The sequence below is a fragment of the Malurus melanocephalus genome, unplaced genomic scaffold (genome assembly GCF_030028575.1).
Source record: "Malurus melanocephalus ecotype Western Australia unplaced genomic scaffold, MMel_1.1 scaffold_43, whole genome shotgun sequence".
NCBI lineage: Eukaryota > Metazoa > Chordata > Aves > Passeriformes > Maluridae > Malurus > Malurus melanocephalus.
In genome coordinates, this window is record NW_026623275.1 from 1,655,553 (window position 1) to 1,665,593 (window position 10,041).

At 38.6% G+C, this 10,041-nt stretch overlaps 1 protein-coding gene across 5 annotated transcripts in view; it reads right to left on the reverse strand.

Moving 5' to 3' along the window:
• Nucleotides 1-10,041, reverse strand: part of ARID1B (AT-rich interaction domain 1B) — a 322,664-nt gene that overhangs the window by 30,331 nt on the left and 282,292 nt on the right. For all 5 annotated transcript variants that reach the window (XM_057364866.1, XM_057364865.1, XM_057364867.1 and 2 more), the window contains 2 exons: nt 3,840-3,949; nt 2,938-3,096 (listed from right to left, as the gene is read on the reverse strand). In XM_057364866.1, coding sequence (XP_057220849.1) covers nt 2,938-3,096; nt 3,840-3,949 — 269 coding nt within the window. The remainder of the gene's footprint in view (nt 1-2,937; nt 3,097-3,839; nt 3,950-10,041) is intronic.

Sequence of the window (10,041 nt, forward strand, 5' to 3'; positions counted from 1 at the left end):
TCTYCTGCTTTTAAGTACGTTGGCAATTYTGGTGATAAAAGAATGCTAGTGCAAGCCAGTGGCACACATCCTTACCAATTTGGTTGTATCCTACTTTGACATCAGTCCCCAGAACTCCTCCAYGTGATTTACTGGTGATGTTCAAACAGGTGATTAAAAAAATCCACCAAAGTATGTGGATACCAAAGCCAATTCCCATGTTCAATCTGTCAAACCCCATACTTTCTTTTCAATACACCTACCCAACCATTAAAAATTTATTATATGCAGACCCTTGTACGGTGAGTCTGCAGAATCCTTCAGARCAACACAAATTTCTGTAGGAGTTATTTTCACATGAAAGGCAGTGGGTAGTTGCTTCTGTACATATCTTTAAGGATCTRTATTTATAGAACTATCTACTGTTCACTTCCCCCACTTCAATGAAGAATTTGCCAATATGACATGTATTACACAGACCTCTTTTACTACAGAACACAGCGTGCATACACAGGCAGCAAAAACTGCTGAAGTCCAGAGGCTTCTGCAGGACACAATCCTCTGTCAAAATTTTGTTCTGAAGGACACTGCAGACCCCTCCCAGCTAGCACCACACAGGTGCAGTACTGTTCAGGTGTATTCACTGTCATGTTAATGGGTACCTATGGACAGTAARCAGCATTTTAGGGGGTTTTCACAACCTACATTTTTACTTGTGTTGTAGTGACCCTGCATAGATCACCTACACTTGAAATGTCTCTTTCAAAGAATTTTAAAACTACCTCACCACTGTCAGGGATGCACATYACATGCAAATTTGGCATAGAAGAAGTGCCCTTTTCTAGGTGTACCCAAAGAGGCCTCAAAACAGAAGCCTCAAAACATACTGTCCAACAGTTTCTTCTCCCCATTTTCTCATGCCTCACTTCCATACCAAACAGCTGAAAGAGAGGTTCCACTTAGTAGGATCACAGGGATACCTWGAAGTGAATCACAGACCATTCACCCCTGCTTTTATCCTCTATGGAATGGACAAGTTGTAGCACATGAAGCAGCTTTGGGATTTAATGAACCAATTCAGGCTGTTTTCAAGTGTAACGAAATGCCTGCAATCAATCGTTCCAGTCTAYGTCAGGCTGCTGCTGCAGTCGATGAAGTTATCCAATCCACTGCCTTCATAGGTAAAAGGGGATCAGCTCATTTGCAGCACTTATTTTTTCTATCATTCCAAAGTATTTATCCATGTCTAACTGAAGCTTTTGGAGAGAAGGACATTCAGAAGAAATTGAAAGCACAAACTTTTCTCATTTATTTTTTCCAATGTTATAGTGTGGCAATGCTCTATTTACATGAAAAAAATCTCCACATATGTTCATGATGACTTCAAGATTTGCTATGCAGTTTATGCAATGAGCTCAGGAACGCATTTTTGTTTGGTTGCAGAAGAAGCACTTGATGTGTTAGACAGCCTGTGTAATAATTCTCTTGCTCTCCTCCAGAAAACTGCCCAAACAAGCAATACTCCAAACATTGCTACAAAGAAAACTAGCAGAATATTTGGTGCCACCCTTTCAGAAATGCTGTTAAGAAAAAGATGAGACTTTGTGGGAATAAGTAACACCARCTGCCTTCTGAGACTCAAAGTTGCTGTCAAATAAACATCCAAAGATTTAAGTGGTGCATTTCATGCCATGTTGCCCCCTTTCTCAGGGKGTTCACTAGATGTCTGGTTTTTGGATGGGTAGGTCTCTTCCCATCTGACTGGCCTTCCTCTGTTTGCCCTGAGACATATTCTTTAACTTAGCACTTTGTAAAAACGGTTATCAAATAATTGTTGCTAATTGCACTTTAACATTGGGGAAAAAAACCCTTTATATTGTGCACCAGATGTTTCTTCACATATATGTTTCAGTACTTTTCTACAGAGAAATTACAATCATTACTACTTTTGATAAAAAGAAATGAGAGGAACAACATATATATTCCTAATTTAAAAAAAAAAAAAACAAACAAAGCAAAAATGACCAAATGGATATTTGCTCCCCGTAGGCCACATCAGTTTATGTCTGCATTCACTTTTTTATATATGTACACAGATTTTCTAGGTGTGTACATATATATAGATAGATAGACAGAYGATGAAATTTGGTTTTAGCTCCACAAATCTCTCTCAGGTTTTTCTTTACAACCTGTATGAGAATGATTAAACATTACTCATCTAAAAAAATAGTTTTCTAAAAATGTATATGCAGCAGGGTCTTTTTTCAGCTCACAATCTGGGTGCTTTTAAAATAAGCAAATAAAGCAAATTAGAAACAATTTAGACTCTGTCCTGAAAGCTTAATGCCTGTATTTCCAAATACACAATTCAAAATTTAAAATGTGTAAAAAATATAAATGGCAGCTTTTTTGTGGTGTTGAGTCTATAATTCAACTTTTGATGGATATCAGTTTAAACAGGGGAGGAGATTTCTCATTTTGTTTTGTTTTTTTTTTTTTTTCTCCCTAAATAATCCTAGTAAAGACAAGTGCAGCAACCAGAACGAAGTCAGTTGTGTGAAGGAGTTTGGGCCCAGAACAGAAATGGAATTGTCCTTAACAACACAGTCGGCATGCTTGGAAGCTGATGCATTACAGGAAGGATGTTTTCTTCACAACAACTGCTSTTTTACCAGACACACTTGCATGATACACACAATTTTACTCTTTCTTATTTCAACGTATGGTTGGGACAAATTTTGCCCTTGGATAAGCATGCTCAGGCCCCACTGAAGCCAGGCAGTGGAACTTACAGTCATGTGTCCGAGAGCAGAATTTGTACCCAGTGTTATAAAGAAAGAAAACTGTTTAGTGGATAAATAATGAAGAAGAAGGAARTTACAAAACAAACAAGCAAGCATTAAAATATAATTAATTACAAAAAARTAAACAAAAACCAAAATAACCAGAGCCACTTACAGGGCTTGATGGAGTCTTTGGCCAGCCTGGGCTGCTAATGCTATCACTTTCATCTCCATGAAATGAGGAGATGCTAGCAGAGCTTGGGGACATTGGGGAAGGGACTGGCAGGTTGCCTGGGGTTGGGGGCTGAGAAATACCCTGAGAGCTGTAGCTATCCTGTGGTAGAGGAATAAAAAAAAAAATATGACAAAGGCAGGGCAAACTTTATTAAAAACAAAAAAAATACATCCAGTTTAACAGACTGACTGATTTTTATATATAAAATATATATAAACAGAGAGACACATACAAAAGACACACACATATATAAATATATTTATATATATATATAAAAYGTATTAAAACAACATTGTTAATTAGTGTAATTTGGAAAGTTTGCTGGATGCTTGGCTAAAGTCACTAAGCCACCATGCTTACTTCAAGCTCACATGAAATGCTAAGCATGGGTTCCCCATAATGAAAGAAAGAAACAAAAACAAGCCGTTCACCTTATTTAATCAAATAAGGCAGGAAAGCAAAATATTAAAGTATGTTGCTGCTGCTGAGGCGGCCAAAACAGGAAGCTATAACTGAAGGCAGAGAAAAATGGCTGCAAGGATTGAAACCAGGCAAGACCCTTCTTCCCCACCCACCTGGCACAGCCAAATCCCCACGCAACTTTTGGCTTGGGATGCTTTGCCCCCGCAAGTTAAAATGCCGTAAGAACTAGTAACTTTCAGATCCACACAATGAAGAAAAAAAGAAAAAGAAAAAAAAAAAAAAAGAAACAAAGAGATTGCACACAAATGGAAAAGCATGCAGGGAAGAACAGAAGTGGGAAGGCCAAAACCAAGAGATGAAGGACAACACAGCAGACTTCTGCGGGCGGAACCAACACCACGTGCAGGGATGGTAAATACCTTTGACTTGCTCTCAGGCTGGGGGGGTCCTTCTTCTTTGCCATCTGCTTTGAGAGGAAGGGGTAGTTTGGACTCACCAGGTGTCATCATATCTGCAAGACCCATAGGTGCTAATCGAAAACAGGAGAAAAAGTTAAGCATGACCATGTTTGGCTTTGTAGGAAAATAGACACTCCCTGCTGCAGGGCTGTRGTGCTGCATGAAGGAGAGGTTTCCCCACCTCTGTCCTGTTATTCTGGAAACCTGGAAACCTGCTCAGTTGGATTGAGAAAACAGAGGAGCATGAACAAGAAGAGAATACAAGCAACAACCATGCAACAACAAGCACCACCACTTTCCAGAGTAGAATTCCTTCTTCGTGCTGCTGATGCTCTCTTCAGCTGCCTCTGCATTTGACCACATTTTAAAAAACAAGTCTATTTTTAATTGCTGCACTCTCCCTTTAGCAACAGGCAAGCGTCAATGAAAACAATGCACATTTTGCTTGCCATGTTGAATCCAAGAAAAAAGCTGAATTTTCCAATTACATCTGTATTAAGGCTGGTGCCCAGCAGATAATTCCTGCCCCTACCGACTTCAATATGAATGGCTCAGCCACTGTGAGTCTTAACTACAGAATTACAAACTGTAAACTGTGCTCTGTTGGAGAACCAGCACTCAGCTTCTTCCTCCTGCCAAAATGAGGTGGGACTATAACGAACACACAAATGTCTTTCTCTGATAATGGCATGCAGTTGCTTCCCAGGGGTGCAAGGAGTTTAAGGGTTTTTTTTATATGAAGATGCAAGTGCCAAGTATAGTATTATTGCTGCAGAGCTGCTGGGTTCCTGGATTTCTAGAAAGATGCAAGAAGAAACATTCAGATAAACAGACAGAAAATACTGGGCAGCGCAGATGCTAGGAGGTGCCATGACACTGAATCAATGCAAATAACCGGAAAACAGCAGCAAGACACAGGGTGATTCTCTGCCTGCTGAAAACCATGTGCACAGTATTTGCGAAAGACTGGATTACCTTCCCTTTCTCTCTTTTTAATCCCCCTCATGCCCTTCTATCAAAGGATATGAGATGAGAAAAACATACAGAATAACCTAAAGGACAATAAAAAGGAAAAAATATATATCCCAAATGTAAAAATAAGAATCAGTAAAGCATCATTGTCTTTACCAGAGTAGTGTGCCTCTTGCAAAATGACAGTGCTGGCTTGCACCAGGCAGCAGGCACACTGCACAGCGAGCCAAAGATAGGAGGGGGAAAAGAAGCTTTAAAAATACTTCACAGATTGCCCACTACAAAATGATTATTGCACATATTCATGTATTACTATGTTTTAGAAAATAATTAGTTTTAATTACAGCAGTGAGAGCATGAGCAGGACTCTAGCGAATACGCTGGCAAGCTTTGCAGTGCTAATTTGCTAATATCTTTAGCATCACTGCAGGTTGAGACTCTGGCTCTGCCAAAAAAACCTACCCAGCCATGTGCCATGTGAGTTTACAACTGTATGCTCAATATTCGGCTTTGAACTGACGGTGTTTTTCATGGGCACATTTTCTTGTTTTTTCAAAGCACATTTGTAGCCCAATCAAGCCCTTAAAGTCATCACAACACATAAATCATAATTGAGATTAAAAAAAAAAAATACTTGCAATACTTCAGACTTCAAGAATTGGAACAAAAAGCCTTTTACAAGTGATGCAGCTGCACAGAAAAATCTATTGGGATCAGCTAAAAATGCTGTTATTTTTATGTATGTGTGTGAAATCTCAACAAAACAGCCAGTCAATATGCTACTGAGAAGTCAGCATCCACTAAGCATTTGATTTGTATGCATTTTGCCCTTATATCCTGCTTGGGGAGTTGAGGCAGCTTGTGACCATTCTCAAGTGAAGGACAGGAGCCTAACACGTTTTAGCTTTGAATTCACAATTTAAAAAATAGTTAGTTTTCTTTCAGAGATTTAAAAAAAAAAGAAACGTACAAAATGGTCAAATCTATGCCACAGTGTGGTTTCAAACTGGGATGCAGAACTGTTATACAAAATCCATTTTAACAGTTAACACATTTCATGCTGTGAAAGTGCTAAAAAATAAGTCTTGGGTTTTAGTTTCAAAGCAAAGATGACCCTTCCCTTTCAAGGAAATTTTAGAGAGGTCAAACAAAGGAAAGTTAACGATCATGCTTCTTCATCAGAATTCTGCATAGCTAAATCCTCTGCTGATATCTCAGTTTTATCTAGCTGGCACGTCATACTTCTATTACAAAGAATTAAAAAATTGTTTCCACTTCTGATTGTCCTGTTTCCATCAGAACTCCCTTACAAAATCTCTGTTCCAGAGGGATTCAAGTTAACACCTCGTATAAAAGACTGCAGATTATCACACCTACTCTGACTCTATTAATCATGCTTAGAAATGTAAAAATACAGGTTCATTTTGGCTATTGGCTATTTCTTGTTCGCATATGCAAATGCTAACTATTAGGAACTGGAGACAATTATGAAAAAAACAATAAAGTTCCCCAAATTCTGTTTCACTTTTTTGTTCTGAATTATTTACTTTATTTACATTCTTTCTTTCTACCTCTAAGAGAAGAACTGCAAGCATTTTACTGGCAAACTGCAAGATTCCCTATAGCTTTTACCCAAGATGTTTTCACAGCTATTTTTCTATCTGCTGTTGAAATGCTGTTTCATAACTCCTTGCAAACATACTCTCCAGCGATTTGCGAGAAGACATTCTTTCACTTTTTTTAGCTAAGCGGTACAGCGAGAACATTGTTTTGACCCTTTCTGAGCAGTGAAATACTGTTATTGTCACGAAACTGCTAAAATAAGACACAGTCTCTTTCTACACAGGTACTAATAATTCTGTGTGTGAASTGCAGACCAAAGGATAAAACATTGTGGAGAGGAGGATAACAGGGAAATCTTGACTCAAAAAGCGTTGYGGCGTACTGTGAATAGGTTTCAAGTACTAGCCTCTGGCTTATTATAAGAATTTAAGAGCAAGAATGATTTCAAAAAGCAAGTATAGGTCAAGGTCCTGAATTAACTATTCCACACTGAATTTAATGTACTCAAAGGCAGATATTGACATGAGTAAAACTGCAGCAAAGAATTCTTTTTTGCTGAAGGCTGCTCTACCAGTCCCAGAAGATGATGAAATGCTGTAGAAGCAGCAATATACAAACATTGTTTTTCTCTTTATTGCTAGTGCGATAACAAATCATGCGCTACAAAACAGAATACTCCCTCCTTTGTAAGACATTCCTCTCTCACTTCCAGCCCTATCACTCTCCCTCTGCAAAAAAAAAGAAAAGAAAAAGCAAAAACAGTGAATTAGTGACTGTGGAGTTGACAAGAGGATCCCCACTGCTTTGATGCCCACAGACGAARCAGAAGAGGGACAACAGCACTGCCTGATGTCCTGCCATGAATGATCCTCTGCCTCTGGAGACAAGTGCAGCCCAAGRTGGTTGGGGACCTTATCTAGAAAGAGTTAGTGGTCACCAGGGATCTCAGTGCCACACCACTTTTCTGCTGACCAAATTTTGTCCAAGGAATGACGACAATTCATTTGGGACATGGGCATTTCTGTGCCACATGCTGGCTTGATTTACAGKCACACAATGACCACTGGATCATGGTCATCACTTGTTTGGAGTAYAGGCCACGGGACACTTCAGCTGCTACCAACTGCTGACAACCTCCAGAAAGTTTATCTACATGTGCATTAATCTCCTACAAAGAAATGTGTTAGAGGGGGAAAAAGAAAAGTGGAATAAATTGAGGTTTCTTTTCTTCAGAAAAATGCAACCAAGCTGCAAAACAGAAAAAACAAATGGAATTTCTAAAAAATATTTCACTTGCATAAACACAATTGCTTTTCCTGTCAGAGGTTCATCCAAAAATACAAAGTCTAATATATAAAATATATATGATTTTTGACATTATTTTAAAGAGTGTCCCTTTAATTCATTTAGTGCAAATCCTCTTTCCTAGAATTTAGTATTTTATGTAACATATTATGATGCTAAAAATTAATTTGGAATAATAATACCCAGAAAAAGAAAGCTTTCAGTAAGACAGAAGTAGTGAAATTAGGAAATTAGGAAATTGAGCAGTAAGGAGATTAATGCATTTTTACTGGTTTATTCATCTGTAGAGGTAGCAGAGATTGTGAATGCCAGTTTCTGTGAAAGAATAATATAGAAATCTGTGAGATAAAATCTCTATATTGCTCCTTTTTATGGACAATTTTCACTAGAATTAAAATAGCTCACATGAGTGTGAGTTGTATTGGGGGTTTCAAGTTTCCTGTTTATGATATGCATTTTTTAAGACAGTATTTGAAAAATAGTGGGGGAAAGTCCAAAATACATATGGGAAATGTGAAGCCATATAATAAAAGGACAGTGGAGGTTATACAATTTTTCTGAATGGCAGTTTGTTCCATAATTGTGAAGGGATTCTGACACCTTTTTCCTGAAGCTTTTGTTATTGTTATGGATGGAATACTCTATTAGAAGAATCTGTCTTCTTTGATCTYGTAATTTCTGTGTTCCTAAACTACTCTGCATCAGCAGAAGCTGGTGATCTGCTGTTTGATCCACAGTCACTGTTGAAGTATCAGGATGCATAAYGGCAGGATGATTTTCCTTTCAATTGTGACATTAATTAAAAAAAACTAAAGACAAAAGGATCAACTGGTAATAAGGAGTTATAAATACTACTAAAAATGGGTGACAAAAYCAGTGTTAGACATAGCTGCACTGAAGATCCAACACGGTATGAAAACAATTCCATCAGYAACACCAATCTTCTCCTGTTTTAGAGTAAAACCTGAAAGTGCATTTGATTAAAATGAGGATCAGCTTCCTCCCTCATAACAGGCAACAGAACTGCCCTCTAAAACCCCGACAATGAAGAAACTAACCTCTCCTTATTGCTTACCTTAGGTTTTCCTTGGCCTCTAACTGAAACCACAGCTGTTCGTGCTCAGGCCATGTGAGCAAGTTCAACAATGCCTTCACTCCGGCAGGGGCCACTCAGCTGCTTTTGGTTTTGGCCCTCCCCTTGACTGAACCTTGGTTTGTCTGACAGATGTGTGATTTTACACTAACGGGGCAGGGAGAAAAGCAAARCTCAAGAGTCAGGTAGCTGAACTCCTCTTCCTGCCACGGAAMATCCTGTCTTCAAGCCCCTAAATAGGCATCACCTCTAGGTTCTCCACCTCATCAAATGCAGGGCCAGAGCTGACCCTAAAGTGCACCCCCAGCTCAAGGAATTATCATTTAAAATACTGTATTACCACTTGTCTTTGGCTTTCATTTTTTTAACCCAAGCAGAAGGATGAGTCAGGATCRGGGAAAATAAACATTCCCACTGCATTTGCCCTCAGCAGTGTATTAACAGACAATTTTCTCTTTTTGGTGTTGTGTGTGTCCATCTCCTCCCCAACAGTGTCTCTTGGAGGYCTATAAAGCAATTCTAGATGCATGTCTGCTCCCACACAGACTGAAAGAGGTGCACTGAACTCCTCTCATTCATCTCATACTTACTTTCCATTGGGTAATCTCTGAATTAATAAAACTGGAACAAAAGAAAACCTCACAAATGCACTGGCAGAAAAAACCCTGATAAATGTTTAAATTATTAAAAATCCAATATTTCAGAATGCATAACACAATAAAAAGAGTATGACTACCCCATACAAAAGACTGCTAGGATAAATGGTCTTGCATTGAACAGATTTCCACTGTATGAAATAACAAATGGCTGAATTATCTGAACAAAAAAACCTCTGTGAATCTTCCTTTAAACTGGTTATTCCTTAGGAATACATAAATCTTCTTAGGCAGGGCACTCTGCCATCTGTTTGCTGTTGGTTATTTTTGCAGCTCTGGGGGCCAGCGGAAAAGGGGGAAAAATTACTTCTGCTAATGGCAAAACAGAATTTATAGCACAGTTTCAATGCTCAGAAGTAATTTTATTTCAGCAAGCCAGACAAAACACATAACTACACAAACAAAACATACTATTACCTGGGACAGCTCTGGTGGGGGAAAAGCAAGCTATTATCTAATAGTCTTTTCAATAGCTTGTCCCTCTTCATCCAGATGGTGCTGTGTGGGATAGCCAATAGCTTCCAGGCCAGCATTGGAAAAAGCCTTTTTTGGTTTGTTTGTTTTTTTAGTATCT